This window comes from Peromyscus maniculatus, chromosome 16 (assembly GCF_049852395.1).
Source record: "Peromyscus maniculatus bairdii isolate BWxNUB_F1_BW_parent chromosome 16, HU_Pman_BW_mat_3.1, whole genome shotgun sequence".
Lineage (NCBI taxonomy): Eukaryota > Metazoa > Chordata > Mammalia > Rodentia > Cricetidae > Peromyscus > Peromyscus maniculatus.
Window position 1 is genome coordinate 48,504,372 of NC_134867.1, and position 23,708 is coordinate 48,528,079.

Here is a 23,708-nt window from a genome sequence, read left to right on the forward strand (position 1 = left end):
TGTCAGAAGACAAAGTGAGGGTCCCAGGGATTAAATTCAGGTCATCAGGCATAGCAGCAAGCACCTTTGCCTACTGAACTATCTCATCAGCCCCTCTTCATTAGGTTTAAAGACTATGTTGTTTATATTATTATTTTTTTCTTTCTTTCCAACATTTCTTTATGATATTCTTTAAGAACACGTCAAGAATGGTCATGTTTTACAAAATGTTTGAGAGCATAGTATTTTATAGTATCATTTAGAATTCCCTGGGAGTTTTAGTATCATAGACCAAGAGACCAACTCGCATTTTGCTCCAGGGTAGCAACAAGATCTGAGAGTTAGACCTTTTCTGTCTGAGGAGAAAAAATAAACACAGACACTTTCTGATGGGAACCTTCTCTTCACTTCATCTTGAAAAATCTCTCTGAGAAATCTCTCTTCACAGCTTCTTAATTAGCTCTTCATCCTTCTCATTCTCCGCTGAGCATCGTCTCTACCCTTTCACTGCCTCCACATCTCTCTCTCTGCATCCTTCCTCTGCTCTCTCTCTCACTGCACCTCTGCTGCCCTGCTCTCCTTTGCTGTTCCTCTTTGGCCCCTCTCTCCACATCCCCCTGCTCTGTTCTACAGCCAAAATCTGGACAATTATAAGTTACATTTTCAGGGCTCTACCCATTCTCAAAACACAGGATAAGTCACATAGTTTCTCTTAGGCTAGTGATACCACATCGACCCATGCATGTAACTCTAAGTGGGTGAGGGTTTCCTGACAGTAAACAACTGGCTGAACCTTGAGTGGTCAGCGTATGTGCAGAAAGGGAGCTACTGCAAGGACTATGTCTTGATGTAAACAGCCTGGCCTTGATTTAGTAATAAACAACAACCTGGGATTTAGTCTTTGTGTATTCTCTGTAGGGGCAGCTTAGTCTGTTTTGGATTTGTTCTAAGGTCTTTGTAAAATGTGTAAAGGCTGTCTTTAAGACTGAGAATATTGTTTCTTCCCTGTGTCAGTAAAGAAGAATATTCTGGTAATATTTCTGTACATCAGAATTATACAGCTTAGACAGAAAGTATAACCCGATCATCCACAACTATAAGTGTGCCCAAAGATGGAAAACATACTACCAAAGGGCTGTGGAAAGCACCCCACAGCTGTTCTTTTTAAGGACGCATAGCAGTAGCACCTGAGAATGTTACAGAGAACAACTGGTTTTTATAGCCAGTGACCCCATGGCTTTACCAGGTAGGGCTCCCCATCAGGGAGTTACACATCTGGTGAGTCGACTTGTCAAACACTAGTTGTCACCTGCTGTATACTCCCACAACCCTCGGCATTTTAGGGTAAATTATTCCTCCTTATAAAGCAGAATGACCCACTAGATTCTTTGTTGAATCAAGGACAGACTAATCATAAAACAAGCAATCAAGCAAAATCCGTTTGTGCTTATCTATCTGGAAGATTTATGCACCCAGTACATATGGTGACATTTTATTTGTGCTGAAATGTGATTTTATTGTATGTTAATAAATAAAGTTGCCCAGCAGTGGTGGTGCACACCTTTAATCCCAGCACTCAGGAGGCAGAGCCAGGTGGGTCTTTGTGAGTTCGAGGCCAGCCTGGTCTACAGAGCGAGATCCAGGAGAGGTGCAAAGCTACAGAGAGAAACCCTGTCTCAATAAACAAACAAACAAACAAACAAACAAACAAATAAATAAATAAATAAATAAATAAATAAATAAATAAATAAATAAAGTTGCCTGGGGGTCAGAGCTAATAGCAAGCCATTTAGCAGAAGTCTGGCAGCGGTAACACACGCCCTTAATCTGATCACATGGCAGGCAATGTTCAAGGACACCACCAGCATGGTGACACCTTTAATCTCAATACCAACTATAGAGATCTTGAGGTCTGTATAGACAGGCAGTGATGAGGAGGTCATGTGGTTGGGTTTACAACCAATGAGAAGGCAGAACAGAAAGTCAATAAAAATACAGACACACAGGAAGTAGCTCTCTTTCTTAGGGGAAGGATGGCAGCAGCAGTGGGTGGTAAGAAGGTGGTCTCAGCTCCTGGGTACTGCTCTCTGATCTCTGGGCTTTTAACTCTGCATTTGGCTTTGTGTTTATTTAATAAGACTGTTTAGTATTACATCTACAAGTACACAAAAGGCAAGTCTGCCATGTCATACAGACAAGCCTTTTTTCAATTCTGGTCCTTGCAGTCACAATTCAGAATGCCATTCAGATACTGATCTTGGAAGTGCATGAGAGCTGTACAGCACTGCTCTGTGGGAGCATCCTCACACCTGCTGCATACGCCTGAGCCCATACCTTCAGTGTGTCACAGAAACTTCATCCTCTACAGCACTCACCCTCATGCCTTAGCAGACCCTGTCAGTCCTGTGCTCCAAGCTCAGCCCTGTGCCCTCTGCAGGAAGCATAGCTTTTTGATAGGTATATTTCACATATGCTGGGAGACATCCAAGTACTTTACTGATATCCCTGAGCCTAAGCTTGTACAGCATCTTCAGGAGAGAACATGTATTGTTAGGAAAATGACAAGACAAAGGAAAAAGACTTGAGCTGCTTCAGGTGACAATCTTGGAAAGGCAAACAGATATCCTGAGAGGGCAGATTAATACAGCTTGCTCCATAGGTCATGCTGATATGGTCTGGAGGCCCCCATTCAGTCCACAGTTGTCTTCAGTAGTCATTCTTTGCCTGCTGTGCTGCACAGTGACACTGAATAACTGTCATAGGGTGTGTCCTCGATCAGTATTCATGAGCTGAGTTAGAAATTTGTAAAGTATTTTCAAAGGCTTCCTAAAAATGTGTAAATAGTTCTTCAGGCTATCAAAGCAAAAGCATGTAGCTTACTTGCCCCAATCCCTGAAATGGATGCTTACACTGACTGCAAAAGATTTATTAAAATTAATGTAGCAGATTAGTGTGAGAAAATCAACTCAGAACAGACAGATTAACAAGGAATTAAGATAGACAGTGTATAATCCCAGAAAAATGTGTGGTTGTGTAAAACTGGATTATATGCTACTAAATTCTAGAGGACCAATGGCATAGGGACTAGGGAGAAGCCTCATAGTTAAAGACCTTTGATACCAAGTTAAAAATTCTCCCACATCTTCAGAGGGTGAGGATATCATTGGAAAATTCTGGAGGATGCCTTTGAACACATAAGGTGTTTGTACATAGATAGCATATATACAACATATGGCAAATACAGATGAACAGTATATATGCATATGCAGTATATATGCGTGTATAGCATATAGACGTGTATATAGTTCACCTATCATGATTTTAGCATATCTGTCTCCTCTGCCAAGCTTGACTGATCCACTAGTTTTGGTCTCTCTATCATCAAAGACTGGCACATAGTAGGAATGCAATAAAAGCATGGTCAATGAACAATATTTCTAGCTAAAAGTTTTAAGTAACAATTGAAATTAGTCTTATGAACTAAGAAGTTAACTAGTCTGTCAGTAACTTCTTGACATCACATAGACAATGATCATCTGGGAATTAATGCCAATATATTGCCTCTAAGTCCAGGGTATGTGGACAGAGTTTGGGAGCTGTTGAAGGAAATATTGCCGGAGTTTAAGCTCACAGAAGATCCAAGTTCTGAAAGCAAAATGGCAGTGGTAGACAACAAACTGAAGGAACCTGGGAAAGAGATAAAGGATGGCAAGGAAGTGAAAGACGGAAAGGAAGTGAAAGACGTGAAGGATTTCAAACCGGAAGCTTCCCTTACAACCCTGAAGCCTCCAGACAAGACAGACAAAACTGCAAAGGGTAAGACGTGGGAAGTCATGCAGCAGGGCATGGCATAGGGATGCTGTACAGTCCTTGTTTAGGCTAGTGATGCCTTTGTAATGTTGCTACTATTGCTTAACTTTCCCTTTTACTATTAGAACTCTCGGTGATGTGGAATGTAGGTAATTATTGCCTCATACTTCCCTTCCAGTAATTATCAAAGACAATTTTCAATTTTGCTAATATTAAATCACTACTGTATTAGAAAGAGGCAAGATACATCTCTACTAAGATATCTTGCTCATATTGATATGCAGAGTGAGATGGATCCACACAGCAAAGTAGAAAACTTTCCTTGTCATTTTTCAGAGAATGTGATATGAGCGTAGGTTACATAAATTAAAAATGTGTCATAAGATGGAGGTTCAAATCTGAAGAAAAATAATTTCAAATGATATTTACAAAGTGTATAGTCATTTATATTTTCAAGATGAAAAGTTGATTGAATAATATTTATTATGTGTCTACTAAACTATCTTATACCTATGTATATGAAGAAACTGCTTGTAAAGTGGAATTAAATCTACTAGGAAGTATTCAGGTTTTTTTTGTATATTTTGGTTAAATATTCCTTCGGATATTTATGTTTTATAAAGTATTAACATTTTGTCAGGATTATTCTTTATCAAGATTGTTTCTAAGCAGGGAGGGAGAGAGACAGGAAGGTCATAAATTGTAGCCAGTCTGGGCAACTATGTGAGCTATGGGGAAACCCTGTCTTAAGATTCCAAAGGTTATAACTCAGAGGTAAAACACTTACCTAGCATAGGCAAGGCCTTAAGCTTAATCCCCAGCTCCAAAAAGGAAAAGAAAAATATAATAAATGATCATATCTGCCAGTATTTCTTGCCCTGTATTGTACAGAAAATTTTACTTCAGGTCTTCAAAAATATATTAAGACCAGAGGTGTGGGCAATGTGCACCCACCCAGGCCTATCTTGATGAAAATAAGCAATAAAGAAATGTGAGTGCATTCATTTTTTTTTTCTGTATATTCCCAATGAATTTTCTTTTTGATGTTTCACAAACTAACCTCCAGGCCTCCAACCAATAGTATTCATCTAAATATACTCTTGGATGATAAAAGTACTGGTAATTTTCTAGGAATGGGTGATAATCTTGGTAAACAGAAACAGATGTGGAACACCCCACCTTCTGAACCTGATGGTTAGTGGGAAACACTGACTAATAAAAAGGAAGCTATGCTGACCAGAGACTGAAAAAATGAACTTTGAAGGGAAATACAGGAAGCTAGAGCAGGTAGTACAGGGGTCTGTCGTAGTCTGCAGAGATGAGTGGCAGTTACCCAGATGAATACAACTGTGACCAGAACACTGGTGGCAGAAGAGAATGCCAGCACAGAGATTGGGAACATGTGGAGGATGGCGGTGTATTGGTGGGCAGGGTACATGATATGTTTGGATGAAGCAGAGTGAAAGGATAATTGGTTTAAGAAGAGCTGGATTACAGCAGGAGTGAGCAGATTGAGTGTTCAAGGCCATGTTAGGGGTCCTGGTCTTCATTATAAGCATTACTGACTTGCTGACAGGCAGTGAAGAGTTTGGAGGGAATCAAGATTGAATTTGGCTTTTCAAAAGATGCTTTTGGCCATCACTAACAAGAATATTTGGAGGGAAGGGAGTTGAGAGAGGATCAGAGAGGAAATTATGGGCAGATGGAAACAAATAGTTTGGAAACTGTTGGATAAACTCATGTTTGATAAGATGGACTCTTGGAATAGAGAAAGTGGAGAAGCCCAATAAGATGAATGATTCAAGAAAAAAAAAAACAAAACATTAAACGTAGTTAGAAAAGAGTAGAACTCAGTTTGGGTAATTTATGGAATTTTGAGTTGTAAAACTGGATAGATGGTGAGATCTAATAGGAAGTACTACAGAATGATTTTGGTCATATTTAATCTGAAATACCTTGAAGATCAAAGGTCCCAAACTGTTTATTTTGGAGGCATTCACAGGTGTTCTGTAATATTTCTCAAGAAGACAGCAGGGACTCAGAAGTAGGTACTGAGCCCTGAGACTGTAAACATCTGAGAATTGGTACCAATGACTGACTGATGAAGGAGAAAAAAAAAAGTAGCCAGAGAAGTGGGGAAAGGAAAGACAAGTGTGTTAGCATTGAAACCAAGGAGGGAACATTCCTTCAAGAATAAGAAAGGCTGTATGAAATACTGTAGTGAGATAAACTGTGATATCTGCTTCAATTTCTTCATTAGATTGTTGGATGTGGAAGCTAGCTCTGGGAATAATACATATGGAAAGCTGTGGAAGAGTTAGTTAAGGAAACAGGAAGAAATATAATACACAGACAAGTCTGTGAGAAATTTGGCCTTGAAGAAGAACAGAGTGATAAAATGAAAGCTGATATTCACTAGGGTGAGATACACAGAATATGTATTTGTTAATCTAACGAGGGAGAACTCAGCAGTTCTACAAGGTGGCCCTCCAGTGGGTGGTGGATTCTGTTCTTCCTCCCTTCTCAGGAAACTGACACCAATGCTCTCATTTAAGATGGATATTTCCAGGAACCCCGTAGAGCTGTTGAGTTCTCCTCAGCCCTGGGGAGCAATTGCTCCTCTGTTCTAATGTGCAGGCACAGGTCATGGGGACATGGGGTGAACAGACATAGCAGTAGGTAAGTAGACAGCTTGGTTTTACTAGTAGTTGAGGATTTCTGACAAAAGTTTGAATATTCTCTGGTTCTAGGAAGCACAGTCATGAGCTGGGAATGAGGTTGAGATGGAAGATGGAGACTTGGTAGAAATTTAATAGCAATGTGGTGATATTTGTGGAACTAGGGAAGAGTAACGTCCAGTAACATTCAGCAAAGTTGTTTATATTGAGGTTTGCCAAAATCATGGAATTAAATGACAGATGACAGTTATATTAGTCTAGTGACAAAGACTTAATTAGCCATTTTATTTACATATTTTAATGGGATATATTATAAATCAAATTCTAAATAGTTTGAAAGTAAAGTTCAGTTTTAAAATTGTAAATGAAATCACAATTTGCTGCACAAAATTAGCTTAATAAATTAGGTTGACATTTATACAAAATAAAGTTTTATTAACCTATTTTCCCCCATTGCATTCTTTTTTTTATTTTTTAATTTATTTAATTCCAGACCCCCCTCCCTCCCACTCTCCTGCCCTCTCACCTCCCCCAATCCCACCCCCATCTACTCCTCAGAGAGGGTAAGGCCTCCCTTGGGGAGTCAACAAAGTCTGGCACACTAAGTTGATGCAGGACCAAGCCTCTCCCCCTGTGTCAAGGCTGAGCAAGGTCTCTCACCCTAGGGAATGTGTTCCAAAAAGCCATTTCATGCATTCAGGATGAGTCCTGGTCCCATTGCCAGGGGCTTCCCAAACAGATCTAACCACATAACTGTCAACCCACATTCAGAGGGCCTAGTTCAGTCCCATGAATGTTCTCCAGCTGACAAGCCAGAGTCCGTGAGCTCCCACAAACTTGGGTCAGCTGTCTCTGTGGTTTTCCCCAGCAAGATCTTGACCTCATTTGCTCCTGTGGTCCCTCCTCCCTCTCTTCAACTGAAGTCTAGGAGCTCAGCCCGGTGCTTGGTTGTGGATCATTGCATCTGCTTCCATAGTTACTGGGCGTGGGTTCTATCATGACAATTAGAGTAGTCACCAGTCTGATTACAGAAGAAGGTAAGTTCAGGCACCCTCTCCATTACTGCTAGTAGTCTTGGGGCCATCCTTGTGGATTCCTGGGGCTTTCCCTAGCACCACGTTTCTCCCTAACCTCCTAATGGTTCCCTCTACCAAGATATCTCTTTCATTGCTCACCCTCTCTGTCCCTTCCTCCACTTGGCCACATCAGCCCCTCCTGTTCCCATCCTTCAATCCTTCATCTCTTCCCTTCTACCCCTTCCTCCCCCAGTCTACCCAGGAGGTTATAACTATTTTGCCTTCCTGGGGCCCTCCTTGTATGTCCCTCTTAGGGTCACCCTTTTTACCTAGTTTCTCTGGGGTTGTGGATTGTAGCCTGTTAACCTAATTTTTAATACTTAAATTTCTCAGTTAAGCATCTTAGCCTATATTTGAGGTTATAATATGTCTAGCATACATTTTAAATCTACTTCAAACACCATGAGACAAGTATATTTTCTATGCTAAGGAACATCATAAGTAGTTGCAGTCATAATTTTTAACAATTGCATATCTTTAAAAAAATGAATAGGCTACCAATGAAGGTTATAAACTTAGGAGCTGATGCAGAGACCCCAAACTCGCATTCTGAATTGAAGGGACTCATTGGGCAGAAAAAAACATTCTTGGCTTTTTCTAAGTTAGTCTTTTCATAGAACTATGCTCATGCGTGAACATTCAAACAGGGGCAACAGCTCTCTCTCTAGTTGGTTTATTGCACAAGACACACTGGAACCCGGAGGTTGGTTTGTGGGTGGGGTTGACTTTCAACCCCACAAAAGGATGCTTTACTGAAAGAAAATGGCATTTGCTTGAGCTAACATCCCCAAATAGGGCAAATTGAGACGGCCCTGTGTAGATAGGTCTAAACTTGCAATGCATGTCTTGCTGCTTTTGTTTGTTTTCATTTTTCAAATGAGAAACTTAGCCTGACATTGCAATTACATATCAATTAAATCTATCCAAGGAACTAGAGAAATGGCTGCCTGGCTAAGGCAAAGCATGAAGATCTGAGGATCCCCAGCATCCACATAGAGAGCATGGGGCTGCCCATGTAACCCCCGCACTGTCGGGGGCAGAGAAAGGATTTATAGAGTTTACCAGCCAAATAATCTAGCCAAAAAAGTAGGCTCCAAGTTCAGTGAGAGAGAGACCCTGTCTCAAGGGAATAGCAGAGAAAGTGAGGGCTAAACACCAGCATCCTCCTATGCATGTGCACTCACACCATGGGCACTTATGCACAGACACACAAATGCATTCTAGTCACTATCTGCATGCAACATAAAACAATGCATAATAAATTTAGTTATTATGCATAATACTAAGTAGTTCTGTCCAGTTTTCACAGCCCATGTTAATTTTTAGGATTGTTTTCTCTAGCTTAATGTGCTATTTCTAATCAGAGGAGATTACATTTTGGGAGAAATGAAGGCTGAAGTTCTATTTTAAGTACCATTGTTTTGGCCTTCTTAGGACACACTGGCTGAATATGTAGCATGTCTGAGGTTTTCTAGATAAAAAGATTTACCATTTTTTCTTAATGTGTTAGAGAAAGCAGATGCAAAAGACCTTGGGAAGAAGAGGAATAAGGATGGAGAGAAGGAGAAGGAAAAATTCAAATTTTCACTCCATGGTTCGAGACCCTCATCTGATGTTCAGTACTCTATGCAGTCCTTGTCAGATTGTAAGCTCTCAGTCTCTTACAGTAACTACCATAGTCGCTGTCTAAGCTCATGGAAAGTGTTGGAACATAGAAAAGTACATTTTCTCTTTTGAAGTATCTATGTAATCATGTTCAGGTTTCCCCTCATCCTTCAGTTCCTTCATGTAAATGGTGGGTTTGTATGTTGTTAGGAGATGAAAACCAAAGCCAAATTGTCTTTGACAATACTTCGTCTTTTTAAAAAGAACTAAATGCTGCTTTCCCCATTTTCTTTGTGAAAGTAAAAGCAATACTACCCTGGGAGGTGATGGCGCACGCCTTTAATCCTAGCACTCAGGAGGCAGAGGCAGGCGGATCTCTGTGAGTTTGAGGCCAGCCTGGGCTACAGAGTGAGTTTCAGGACAGGCTCCAAAGCTACACAGAGAAACCCTGTCTTGAAAAACCAAAAAAAAGACAATACTCCTCCCACCCCCTTAGAACTCATGATTAAGTTCATGGTGATGTACACCTTTAATCCCAGCACTATAGAGGCAGAGGCACGTGGATCTCTTGAGTTTGAGGCCAGTTTGGGCTACATAGTGAATTCCAGGACAACCAGGGCTACATAGTGAGATCCTATCTCAAAAAACAAAACAAAGAACCAAATCAAACAACAACAACAAAACCAATGAAGTCATGTGTGTACAGGATGTGACTCAGGTTTGGGCTGTGTGCTCTGCCTAAAGTCAGATCTCTGCTTCAGCACTGGGTACATGAGTACCAGGCTAGTGAGGGAGCCCCTTATAGCCAGGTTCCCTCTCTTCATCACCACAGCAGCAACTAAGAGTGCTCTCAGAATTAAAAATTAAAGTCCGAATCATCCATCGGTTGGTATGTCACACGTCAGCATATGCATGATGATTGTCCTAATTCTTAAAATTGCTTAAGACAGAACACTGGATTCTGCTGAGCACTATAGGATGGATGTCATCTGACATAAATAAGAGAGAGTGCCAGGATAGACTTCCTTTTCCTATGCAGTTAATGTTAAGTGGATTTTGAAGATGCATTTCCTTCCATTGACTGCTTTAGCAGGTTATAGATGGACCCTGAGGATTTAAAAGATGGCTGACTTAAAGACTCAATTCCTATGGGAAAGAATTGACTTGATTTTTGTATTATTTGTATTCAATTTGACAATATAAATATAATATGCTTTAGCTAGCTCTGAGAAGACATGAGGAATTTACTATAAAATACCTATGTTTTATTAATTTTGGGGAATTAATTTATCAAAGCTGTAATTAAAATAAAATGGCATTTCATAGCTTTAAAATTATATAAAGAAGACAAAGTAAGGTAACAGAAGTTGTATAGCTATTTATGTATGTTTTGTCACACATGTGTGCTTACATTTCTATAATATCTACTGCAATCTACTACATGCTAATAACTATGTGACATTTAAAGGTCCCCCCACCAGTTTGTTATTTTCAAAGTAAATCTATTCATGAGTATAACTTACAAATAATTCAAACAGTACATTTCATTTTTTAATTACACGAATTTAAGACTATTATGACTGTCAGAAATTCTTCTAAATAGTATTTAAGAAAAATGTGGTCCTGCCCTAGAGTTCTGACTCACTTTACCTTGTAGATTTTGAAGGTTTTTGCCAGGAGAAGAGAGATGGGATGATTTTAGCTGAGATCATCAAGGGCCAAACTTGATAGCAGGTCACTTCTGGTTATATTCCATTCCAATCACAGTTGGCCATACCTGAGTGTAAGGAACTTGGACAGTCACAGTTTGGCCAGATGTTTTGGAGAAAGATGGCCCCCTCTGGTGGACAGTAGCTAACCTTTGTTAAATTTTACTTCCCTGAACACTAGATACTCATTTCATCCATCCCATAAATGTGTACTCAATACTTTACAAAACCATGATGCAGACTATCCAGTAATTGCATCTAATTCAAGTTCTAAGACCCTTAGGACATCCACTTAGACACACACACACACACACACACACACACACACACACACACACACACACACACACACACCTCATCTCCTTTGTATCGTGGAAGATAGATTAGCTGCAATATGAGTTCCCATTCACAAAAGGAAACAAAAGGGTGAGTTGTAGTCTCTGGTCATTACCAAAAATAAAATTCTTCTGATATAGCCCTCTGTAGACTTTTGTCCCCACAGCTGGGAAGCTTATTAGCTCTGGCTGTGGTATTTTGGAACAATTCCAAATGGGTTTGCAAGTCTTGGAAATTGCTCTTCAGAGTTCACCCATTTTACCACTGTATTATCCTTTCCCTCAATATCTGTTGATAGAGCTATATTTAAATGTTGAACAATTTCCTAACTAACTAAATTTAAAATGTAACTTTAAAAGAAACTTGGATTCAGATGGTGACATTAATGAAAAACATTAATGAAGGTTTTAATATATGAATGAATCAGACCCTTCTAAATATCTGGCCAAAAACTTGCCAGAAGCATTAGATATTTGAATTTTGACACAAACTTATTACCTACAAGGTAACTTAGATTTTGTAACTTAGCAAGAGTTTTAAAATGTATTACAAAGGAGCAAAACTCAATAAGACTGGAATAGAATTTTGTGGGATTCTAAGGAGGGCATTTTCTGAGTATGGGAGAGATTGCCACGTTTTGTGATTTCCACTCTCCAATTAAGCACAGTTATGCATGTTTCCCCAGATTCTTTTAAAGTTAGATTAGCCTGAGCTCATGCCATAACCCATGAAGCATGAGCAGGAATGATATGCCTCACTTTCAGCTTGGTCATGGGATGGCCCCATGTACAGTTCCCCTTTTGCTCTCCTGACACAGTTGAGAGCATAATGTTAAAGACAGCAAAGCCATGGGTGAAAAGAGTGGGAGGCAATGGAAAACCATGTGGAGACCTTCCTGTGGATCTGTGATGACCACTTCACACTATATACAAGCACAAGGAAACTAGCAACTTTTGTAACGATATAGTTTTAGTGGTTATTACTGCAGATGGAATCACTTAGTGATGTATGAAATGTTGCCAAAGAGTGTCTCTTACAAGGTGAAGATATGTGGGCCCTGTTTACCAGTGGGGTGGCTGGTGATGAGGAAGGAAGTGTCTCAAGCTGACATTCACCAGGACCTAGATGTTCATCACAGAAAAACTACAAGTTGTTATACCTTAGAGGCTATGTACTTTTAACTTCAGAAATACATGGTAGAGTGCCATTTATAATATTTAGTCTTATCATGTATTGCAAATAAAAGATAAGCCTGGCAAGAATGGTCTGTATTCCAAAAATGCATTTAAAAAAAGAAAGAGAGAAATGTCAGAGATTAAAGAACTTCAAGATTAAGAAGGCCACTTCTTGACCACAAATAAGTTGACCTAAAACTTTTAAGATGGCTATGATGTTCATATATGTGTGTCATTATTCTTTGTTGTTATTCATCCTCTCTCTCACTGACAACCCCTTACCTCCCTCTGGCTGGTTCCCACCCTTTGTCCAAATAATTCCCCTTCTCCTTCACTTATGTTCCGTTATATTCTTTTTTTACCCCTCTCTTAATATGTCTCTTTCTCCTCTATCATAATCCCCTTCCTAAATTTATGACACATGCACACATAGCCACATAGCCACACACATGCATGATATCAAACTGAATATCTTCATATGTGTACTAAGTCATTATAAGCCTTCTAAAAATTATTTTGTTGTTGAGTTTTGCATCATACTGTGGAATTAAAAACACCTTCTGGTGGAAAATTATCTGAAAAACCTTCTGGTGGACAATGACCTGACAAGCCCTCTGGTTGACCTGTTCTTCTACTATTGCTACAAAAGCAGCAGTTCTCAACTTGTGGGTCATGACCCCTTTCAGGAGTCAAACAACCCTTTCGCAGGGATCTCCTAAGGCCATTGGAAAACATAGATATCTACGTTATGATTCATAATAGTAGCAAAATTACAGTAATAAAGTAGCAATGAAGATATTTTGTGGTTGGGGTCACCACAACATGAGGAACTGTTTTAAAGGGCCATAGCATTAGAAATGTTGAGACGCACTACTCTAGAGAATGATTGATAAGAAATTACCAGACAGACTAGGCATCCCTTCCCACTCACTCCTCACATTTTATGCATCTTAATCTTGCATCTTTGATATATTTCTTAACCTATTTTCAATTTAGTTTTCTTGCCTGAAAAAAATGATACCATACAACTTATTTCACAGAGCTTGTATGAGAACTGACTCATGTAAAATTCCTGGGGCAACACATAGGAAACATTCAATGAAAGTTAGCCACTCCAAGAAACTGAATATCCATTTGAACACAGACTTATAACCTTTGACAAGCATTTGTTGTAGTATTTGTAGTAATTCTGTAATGATTTGGAATTCATCTCCTAGTAAATCAATGTTCCAGGCTGAACTTGTTATATATTAAGACAGTACAATCTAACAAAGAATGAATCAATGATAAATGATATTTAAGTAATTCTACAATTAGGTAGTAGAACTTTCTGATATATGCTTATAGAAAACATGAAGAGCTTCATTCTCTGTAAAATGAGGCATCTAAATCATGAAAACATGATGAAACCCTCTAGGCAGTAAAACAGTTACAATTAAAATGGCAGTTTTAGCAAAGAAGATACTCATAGATACTGAAAAATATTGTAAAGCCATTTTAGAAGTTAGGATTTTAAATGTCATCTCTTCATATCAAAGTGTGTCTTTTTCTTCCCCCTCCCTTTATATTAGTCAATTATTAAACATGTTGGAATGCAGGGCTGTCTGTTTCACCATCTAGAAAGTTAGATGAGGAAATCACATGGTTTCTGTCAGAGTCGTGAATAAATGATGCAATGAATCCTTGGAGTCAAATGTTTACCTTTAGGCTATTCTAAAAATTCTTGTGTTTATATCTAATTAAAAAAGAAGGTAATGCAGTGATCTAACTTTGTAAAATAAGATGGTATAACAATAGAGAGAAAACAGCTACCTGTGGATTATCTGAGCCTCATAATTCTTACAATGTAGAGATAACAGACACTTTAGAATTTTTTGAAAATTATTGACCTCCTTTCTTTTCCCAAACACTTCGTCTGTGATAGGAGGACCATGGGGAGTTCAGGGTCATCCCAGGATACATAGCAGGTTTCAGGCCAGCCTCAGCTTTGTCCTGGCACCTTTCTCACAAATCATAGAGCAAACAAAAGGAAATTGTTACAGGAAGGGCTTCAGAAGTTCCAGCGTGTAATGTTGGGTAATGGAACATAATTTAGACCAACATACTTTTATACATAAAGATGTTAATATCAAAATTTAGAAGGAAGTTAATGTGATGGGTGATTTTATGTCTCCATTGAGCCATGGGGCACTCAGAAATCTGGGCAAACATTTTGTGAAGATGCTTTTTGGATGATATTAATATTCAGATCAGTAGGCAGAGTGAAACAGCTCATCCTGTCTCCTGTGAGTGAACCTCATCCAACAGGTAAATTCTGCATATGAAAAGGCTCACCCTCCTCCCCGCTGAGTACCTACAGAATCAAACGAAAACACTGACCTACCTTCTTTTTTTTTTCTTTCTTTCTTTCTCTCTTTCTTTCTTTCTTTCTTTCTTTCTTTCTTTCTTTCTTTCTTTCTTTCTTTCTTTCTTTTTTTCTTTCTCTCTCTCTCTCTCTCTCTCTCTCTCTCTCTCTCTCTCTCTTTCTCTTCCTTCCTTCCTTCCTTTCTTTTTTTTTTATTTTTCTAGATAGGGTTTCTCAGTGTTGCTTTAGCTGTCCTGGAACCTGCTCTGTAGACCAGGTTGTCCTCAAACTCTCAGAGATCTGCCTGCCTCTGCCTCCTGAGTGCTGCGATTAAAGGCATGGACCACCATGGTCCAGCAACTCTGACCTTTCTTGGGACTGGAGTCATCTTTAGACAGGAACTACCCATTGCTTTCCTTGGGGCTACTCTAGCTGCCTGACTCATCATGTAGATTGGGTGATAATTACATGGATCAGCTCCTAATAATCACTCTATTTCTGTATCAGTCCTGTTTCTCAAGTGTGACAGGATTAATGCAGGTGTTGGTACTATGACTTAATGTGCTGGTATAACAAATACTTTAAAAAATGGGATGAATTTGCAACTGAGTGATGTATGGATGCTTAGAAGAGTTTGATGCACAGCTGAAAAAGCCTAAATGGTTGGTAAGAAATCTGTATGTGACAGATGCTGTGGGACAACTCCTAGCTGTAAACAAGGAAGATGTAATTTGAAAGGGAAGGGAAGGCAATTCTTACTGTAAGTTGGAAAGGAGGTTACCAGAAGTGTGTTCTAGTGTTTTGTAGAAGCAACCTGTGAAGAATGACATTGGGTATTTACCTGAGGTAGTTTCTCAGCACAGTGTTGGGCATGAGGCCTAAGTTCTTCACTATGAGTAGAAATATATGAGAGAAGGGAGGTGAAAGGACAGAATTGTAAACCAGAAACCAATAAAAACTTGAAGACTAGAAAAAAATTTCAGTCTAACCTACAACAAAAAAACTCATAAAAGAACGCAAAGGATGTGGCTTGAAACCACCCATAAGGAAGTTACTCACCATGGAGATCAAGTCCAAAGAGTAGGGTGTTATCCACACAGAGGCCATCTTTTACAAGAGACATAGATAGGATAAAGGAAGGCTGTTGGTCCGTAATTCCACAGGACCAGACCGTAGAACTATTTGGCTATGAATGAATATGCAGGTAAGTCCTCAAGGTGATCCAGAGGTAATCAGGACTGAATCTCACCAGGCTCCCAAGACACGAGGCTATTTTCCATTCAGTTGCAGAGGCTGAGCCCTGCTTCTTACTTTTAGTAAACCCTACTATCCATGCGAAGAGCCAAATGGGCCTCTTGGAAAGGGCTCTTTATAGGTGAAGCCATTGCAGAATGTTCTCATAGGTTCTCTGGACAAAGCCAATGAGGTAGGGCTACTACTGAGGCCTGGAGGGGAACAGTGGGCCCAGCAGGTGGAGACTCCAACCAAGGGAACTATTCCCAAGGCCAAGACTCAGTGGAATTTGCCTTGCTAAGCTTTTGTGCCTACCTGTCCTATGCTTGTATTTCCAAGTCACATTTTTTTTTTGTCCAGTATCACAGGCTCAAAGCCATGTAAGAATGCTAGGAGTTAATTTCATCTTTATTTATAGCTGAATAAAATTTCATTGTGTATATGTAAACAAACAACCAAAAAATAAAAAAATAATTGTAGGAGAGAAGTTCTGCCTCGATGAGTCCTGCCTTAAGTCTTAACGGAGGTGAGTTAGATAGTTCAGTGACAATTTGAGTTCAGTGACAATTTGGACATTGGGTTGATGCTGAACTGAATTAAAGCTTTTGGTGCTGTTGTCCTGGGTGAAAGGAATTCATGTATGGTGAGACATAGTTTACAGAGGAGCAGAGCATCATGGAGGAGATTGTTTCTCCTTTAAACTGATATATTGAAGCCATAACCTCTAATGTGTGTTTGGAGATTCTTTTAGGGTGGTAATTAAGGTTAAATCACACAAAAAAGAAAAGATACTAGATATATTCTCCCCTCTCTTATTTCCTTCCCTTTCTCCTTCTTTTGTTTCTTCCTCTCCCCCTTTTCCCCATCTTCTTTTCCATCCCTCCCATAAAAGAAATCACTGTGAGGAAGTAACTGTTTAGTTTCATGTTCGTAAGAATGCTCATGGTCCAATATATGCTTTTCCCCCCAGGTTCTTCAGCAATACAGTCCCCTCATATGGTTGTATATGCTACCTTTACACCACTCTATTTGTTTGAAAACAAGATCTTTACATTGGAGAAGATGGTGAGAATTCAAAACCAAGAGATACCATGTCTTTATGTGTGGTGGGGAGGTACATGGCTGCTGGACTAAGGGGCTGGCATATCCAAAATTGTCTCAGTTGTTCATAGTACTATCTAATTATATAAAGGTAAAATACAATCACATTTTATTTTAAAATATTTTATATTATGTACAAAAGAAAAGATAGAGGAACTATACATTTCAGTAATACTCGTGTACATCATTCTTGATTAATAATAACTTTTCAGTGACTCAAGTACGCATATATTCTTAAAGTGAAATGATATATATGAATTTGCACTCAGGCTGGGGAACCACAGCCATGACCTTCTTGTATCATAAGATATTGCAGAATAAATGCTACTTGTTTTTAAACAATAAACTTAACCAATAACAAGAAATTTAGTAAATGTAGCCAAAGGCAATACAACTAAATTATGCATAGTGTAAACAGTCAGGCATAGGCACTGTACCTGCTGGTATATATTCTTTGATTTCCTTTCTACACATATGTTCTATACTGAACTCTATACTTCTGCTCAGTGAGGAATCTTATTTTACATTCCATTTGGAAGCCAGCTTTTTGTTTGTTTTCTGTATGGTGTTGCATTTTAATTAACGGTTAGTGATTATATAACATCCATGGAATTCCACAATATTTTGAGCAACTTTTTGTTCTTTGAGGAAAAAAGCAAATTTTCTCCTCTCATAATAATAACATCTATCAAGTTCCTATGCAGTTTATTTAGACTAATGTTGTCATACGTTGAGGACTTGTTTCATCCTGACCCCATATAGGGAACTTGGACACATAGCCCCTTACCACTGGGGTTCTCTATGCTGTAAAGTCACTATTTTAAAGTGTAAGTATAGTGGGTACACTGATACAACTGTACATAAATACCCATTGTGTTAGAGTTGAATTTTAAAATGTTAATGAGAAGTGGCTTTAAAAATAAATATTCCAATAGGTTCATTGTTGCCCCCGTGTCCCATTCATCTTTTAGATTAGCCCAAGAGCCTGATACCATCATTTCAGAAGCCATTATTACCAGCCAAAGTCTACTGCATAGCAGTAGTAACATAAAAATGATAGAACACCATGTGGTAGCATGTGCACAGGGTCAGAGGCAATAGCTATTCTTTTTAATTCAAAGTTAAATAACACAGCCATAGTTGAATAGCACAATCAGAAATTTTCACACTGTCTGGAAATCAGAAGCTCCCCACAATCCAATGTGTGTTCACACCTTCTCTCAAGCCAAGCCTCCTGTTGACTTTAGGGTCAGTCTTCTCTTCCCTGATATGTGTCATGGGTATTATCTCAGATGTTCTAAATGGTAGAGTTGCAATGTATGGATCACTGAAGATATTAGCCACGTTTTGTGGCACGTCATGTCTCATATCCAAGAGATATTCAAACTGCTTATTAAAACTGTAACCCTCAATGCACATTAATTCATGTATTATAATACGTATATGTGATGTATCAAGCAATGTGCTCTGATCTTAAGGTATATAGATGAGTAACATAGTAGAAATTCCTCACCGCAAAGCTCAGAGACTATAATTAAGTTGACAACAATTAGAAAACTGTTATACTGGAGTAATGGTGTAAATGAATACCTATATGAATGAGGGGGAAAATATCAGTGTGGGGGGGGGCAAGACCCAAAGCATGGACCTTCCCCCTAATGGGCATCTAGAGAGGTCTTCCCAAAGGAAGCTAACTGTTTAACCTGAGGTGTAAGAAGTCATGCTAGTAAATAATAAAAGGTGTGTTCAAAGCTGAGAGATTATCTTGGAAAGTCTGCAGGGCAAGGAGACCACATGGACCCCTTTTTCTGGGAAATAACAGAGATTGGATTAATTGTAGAGAAGTTTCAGAAGCAATTCAAGTTATAAAACTAAGGACAGAAGATTATTTACAAATCTTTTTATTTTTCCCATAGACATGGTGTGGCCATGTTGTTCAGGCTGGCCTAGAATTTGTGATATTCTTGCCTCAGGCTCCTTGGTGCTGGGAGCACTTGTGTACCACAACACCAGTCTAAACCTTCCTTTTGGGTGCCGTAAAGGGCTTAAGGTGCCAAAGACTCTGGAATCAATCAGTAGTCTGCAGTGGGATTAAAGACCTGCCCATGTTTTACCATCTGTCTGGAGTGCTGTGATTCACTATACCACCTGTTGATTAGTTTAGATTGACTTTCTATGAGGTTGATCTAGTTCCCCTGCAAATATCAGACTAGAATAGAGAATATAAATACATTATTTTAATCATAAATGATTTAATCATAAATCGTGTGAAATGGTTTCTTCCCTATTGAAATTTTGTAAAATGGAGGATAGCACTAAAGTTACAAACCAAAAGCACATTAAGATCAGCATACAGAGTTAACAACTTGAATTTAGTTAAGAAGGATTGGAGACTACAGAAGAATGGAACAAAACTTCACAGACTTTCCAACACCCCTCCTCATGACGAACTTACCCTGTGCGATCCAACACCCCTCCTCATGACGAACTTACCCTGTGCGATCCAACACCCCTCCTCATGACGAACTTACCCTGTGTGATCCAACACCCCTCCTCATGACGAACTTACCCTGTGCGATCCAACACCCCTCCTCATGATGAACTTACCCTAGCAATCCAACACCCCTCCTCATGACGAACTTACCCTATGCGATCCAACACCCCTCCTCATGACGAACTTACCCTATGCGATCCAACACCCCTCCTCATGACGAACTTACCCTATGCGATCCAACACCCCTCCTCATGACGAACTTACCCTGTGCGATCCAACACCCCTCCTCATGATGAACTTACCCTAGCGATCCAACACCCCTCCTCATGACGAACTTACCCGATGTGATCCAACACCCCTCCTCTCAGGCCTCCTGAACAGTTTGGAGTTTAGAGGAATAAGCTTCCCCCACCTTTCAACTCCGATGCCTTCTTTTAGAGAATTTGAATTAATGGGAGAGGAGTGAAGGTGTCTTGGGAAACAAAATTTCTAGCATATGTTTTTTGTGTGAATCATTCAACAGACATTATTAAGTACCTACTCAATCTTGAGGATGCTATTCAAAATCCCTCTTTACCCCTAATTCTTCTCTAAGGACTTTTGAGACCTTTTGGTGAGGTTTCTTATGATCAAAAATTAACCAGAATTTGTGGCATTACTTTCTTGATTCACAAAGACTGAACATATATTGAAAATAAAATATGACAATTTGTCATTTTAAAATTTATCATGTTAAATCAGGCCAGTCCTTTGACAGATTATTGAGCTGTGGCATGGAATTAATACCTTGCTTTGTTTTTTCAACCATTATTTTATATTTTCACAATACTTTGCTTTATTTTATAATGTTCTACAGTTCCCAAAAGAAATTATTTTTAGACTAAAACATTGATTGTTATTATGAAAGAAAGGGAGATACACAGAGAGGCAGGGGGACATAGAGGGAGAGACAGCAAAAGAGAGACAGAGAAAGTGTCTCAAATGATTCTTGGTAAAATGTCTAGAATTTATGCCATTTATAAGCATTATTTTGAGTATGGCTTCAGTCCAGATGTTATTAATGTGTAGCCCTTGCAGTGATGCCCTCAAGCCCTTAAATTTTCCCCAAGTTCCCAGCAGATTACTCTTGAGCATTGATTTGATTTCTAACACCTAACAAACTAAAAGTTGTCAGAAGAAGTTTACTCTTTAGATGCTGTAGGCAAATATTGGTTTTGAAAAGGTACTTTACAAATTACAGAAATTTTGGATTTTTTTTTTTAGTAAATTGGTAACAGTTTATAAGAAAAAAATTTAAAACCTTTCTCTCTTCTTAGGGTACTTTTAAAATCAGGGTATCACTTTTCTCTTAAATCTGAATTATTTTCTATATCGTGATTAGAGAAACCAATCATGTAAAATCATTAGAAAGAAAATAGTTTCTCGAGGAACTGACTGTAGTGTGGTTGGTATTTTGTTATTTTACTTTAAATGTTAAAGCAATCTGTGGTAGGATTATGGATCGATTCAACTTTCTATCTTTGTCTCTGTCTCTGACTTTCTGTCTATCTCTGTCTTTGTGTCTGTCTGTCTGTCTGCCTGTCTCTCTCCTATAACATACTTCAGGCAGATTTAGGAAATACAGTTCTGTTGAAATAATGTTCTTATGTCTTCCAATGAGAGTAGCTTCAGAACTGAATGTTTGCTAATGGGACCTCTCTGCCAGGACAGCTTCTGTCTCCACTGTCAATGCCTCCATTGTCTCCAGTGATGGGGGGACTTCCTTAGAAAAACCCACTGTTAGAGGATTACAGCCTATCATAGATAAGGCCCCCCTTGCCACCTCATAAGACCTGAATACATTTAAAAACAATTTTAGTGTTAAATAACAATTGCAAGTGAGTATTTTTTTTAATGTTTAGATAATCAAAACTGGTTTCACAGCTTTATCCTAGAAAATACTGCCTACAGACTTTCATAGTCTCCCTGGCATTTAAGCTTGAGAATGGCGTAATCTTTTCTTTTCAATAAGCAAACATGGTCTCGGGAAAACTTAAAGATGCAAATAAATATAAATGTTAGTGTTGTTTCTATTAAAGGGTAGAAACATTGGTGTCCCCATTTTTCTATATTGACAAAAGTGTTGTTTTTAGATACAAGAGGTGATGAAAGATTCATTTCAAATCTTCTTTCCATATTTTAGGCGAATTCTGCAGAGAAACTTAGGGAATACGGGCTTTCCCACACCTGTAGCCACCCTGTGCTGGTGACCAGAAGTAGGTCTTGTCCCCTTGTGGCACCCCCCAAACCTCCTCCCTTACCTCCCTGGAAACTCATTCGCCACAAAAAAGAAACGGTCATAACAGATGAAGCTCAAGGTATGTGTCATGTTGCCTTACGGTCTAATTTACACTTCTCTGGGGGCTTACCAGTGTCTCCCATGGAGGATGGTACGTGCGGAGGTAAGCCACAGAGCCCTGCACCCAAAGCTACTCAACTCATGTCCAAATTATATATTTAAAAAATTAAATGTGCATCCTGTACTTTGGCCTGGTAGACCCATAGTGGCAGTGGACTATGCTAGGGCTCATCAGATAGTTGTCTTTCCTCTATTAGGTTTAATATATGATCAGAGTGACTTTGCTACCGATCTGAGCCTTGTTTCTTTTCCTGTTCAACTTCGGAGTTCACCGTAGTGATGTGTGCTGCTCTCCTTTCTCAATGGGAATTTCTTACTCCTAAACTACCTTAATACTTATGCATACACACAGTCCAATCTCAATCCACTGTTTCCTTGCTGTTCATGGCACATTCTGCTCTTCTTCCGCTGTATCTTATGAACCAGCTCATATTCCTCTGCATGTCCTAAGTGGCTGTGTTGAGGTTGTTAATTGGGGGGCACCATTTTTTAAAGAAAACATTTATATAGAAAGTCATCCTTTCACTTAAAGCATCAGCAAATGCAATGACTTGTCTAACCTCACCAGCTGAGATATATTGTTCTGCTCTCAGCCTTAAAAGAAGCTGGCTATGGGCAAAAGAAAGCTAACATTGGCAAGATCTGTAAACTATTTCACTTAATAAAATTTGAAATGTCTCTGTTCATTCCTATTTAACTCTTTTGAAATCTCTGGGTAAACATGTGCTCTAACCAGCACTGCATTAGATTCTGAAGGATTCTGGAAGTGTACCTCACACTTCCCCACTGGAACTTTTCAGATGCTGTACCAAAGAAGCCCGAGCAGTTCCTTGAGATTTCAAGTCCATTTTTGAATTATAGAATGACTCCATTTACGATTCCAGCAGAAACGTAAGTATAAGACACTTTCTCCAGTACATCTTAACTTTGCATCTGTGATGTATGTGGTTAAAAAACACACTTAATAGGAAGAATATTTAGAGAACATCAAAGCCAAAAATACATATGCATATTCTCACAGCCTATTAAAGGAGATGCCTTTTAGCTCATGATTACATCATTTCATTTATTATCAAGCATTTTTGTTTATATTTTATTTATGAGTATTATAGGATAAAAGTTTGATATCCCCCTAAAATGAAATGCTGAAGTTCTAACCCTCAGGTGGCTGGGTTTGTTAGAAATGATACTTAAAGGTATTGTATGAGTTATATGGTTAAATGGTTTAAAGGTTATATGGGGCTCTGATCTGTTAACTTCTGTCTGTGGGGAGTTTCCATGAGCTCCTGGTCTTTTCCATAAATTAAATATATGGATACAGAATGCCTGCAAGCAGGAGTCTTATTTAGAAAAGGAAGCAAAAGTGTGCATGACTCTTTTACTGAGGAAGTCATGGAAGTGGTTGCCTGCACAAGATAAAAGCAGTAAAAATTGCATCATGGGTAAGGGAAGCTCACCAGGCCCAATCCCTAGCTGAGGAGCATTGGCAGTTGATGGCTGAGGGAGGAAGAGTCATTTTTCTTTGCTGGTATGGACTCTGGTTGGTTGCCAGAGTCGATGGCCCCACAGCCATAAATATGGGCAGTGATTTCTGAACTCAGTGGATTCTCAATAAAAAGAAGAAGACATTAGGTTATGAGGGGGAGCTTTCTAGGTGTAGTCGGAGGAGGGGAGGGGAGGGGAGGCAAATATGATCAAAATGTATTCCATGAATGTATGAAATTCCCAAAGAATAAAATTAAGTGTTCACACTAGAAAGCAGCACGGCTG

The 23,708-nt window shown here is 39.1% G+C and overlaps 1 protein-coding gene across 21 annotated transcripts in view; it reads left to right on the forward strand.

Moving 5' to 3' along the window:
- Positions 1-23,708, forward strand: part of Adgb (androglobin) — a 144,406-nt gene that overhangs the window by 43,193 nt on the left and 77,505 nt on the right. For 13 of the 21 annotated variants that reach the window (XM_076552765.1, XM_076552775.1, XM_076552767.1 and 10 more), the window contains 5 exons: positions 3,548-3,795; positions 9,054-9,188; positions 16,916-17,010; positions 21,723-21,897; positions 22,739-22,829. In XM_076552765.1, coding sequence (XP_076408880.1) covers positions 3,548-3,795; positions 9,054-9,188; positions 16,916-17,010; positions 21,723-21,897; positions 22,739-22,829 — 744 coding nt within the window. Of the gene's footprint in view, positions 1-3,547; positions 3,796-9,053; positions 9,189-14,507; positions 14,676-16,915; positions 17,011-21,722; positions 21,898-22,738; positions 22,830-23,708 lie in introns of those variants that run through there. The other 8 variants (XM_076552768.1, XM_042262301.2, XM_076552773.1 and 5 more) reach the window with 2 other exon arrangements.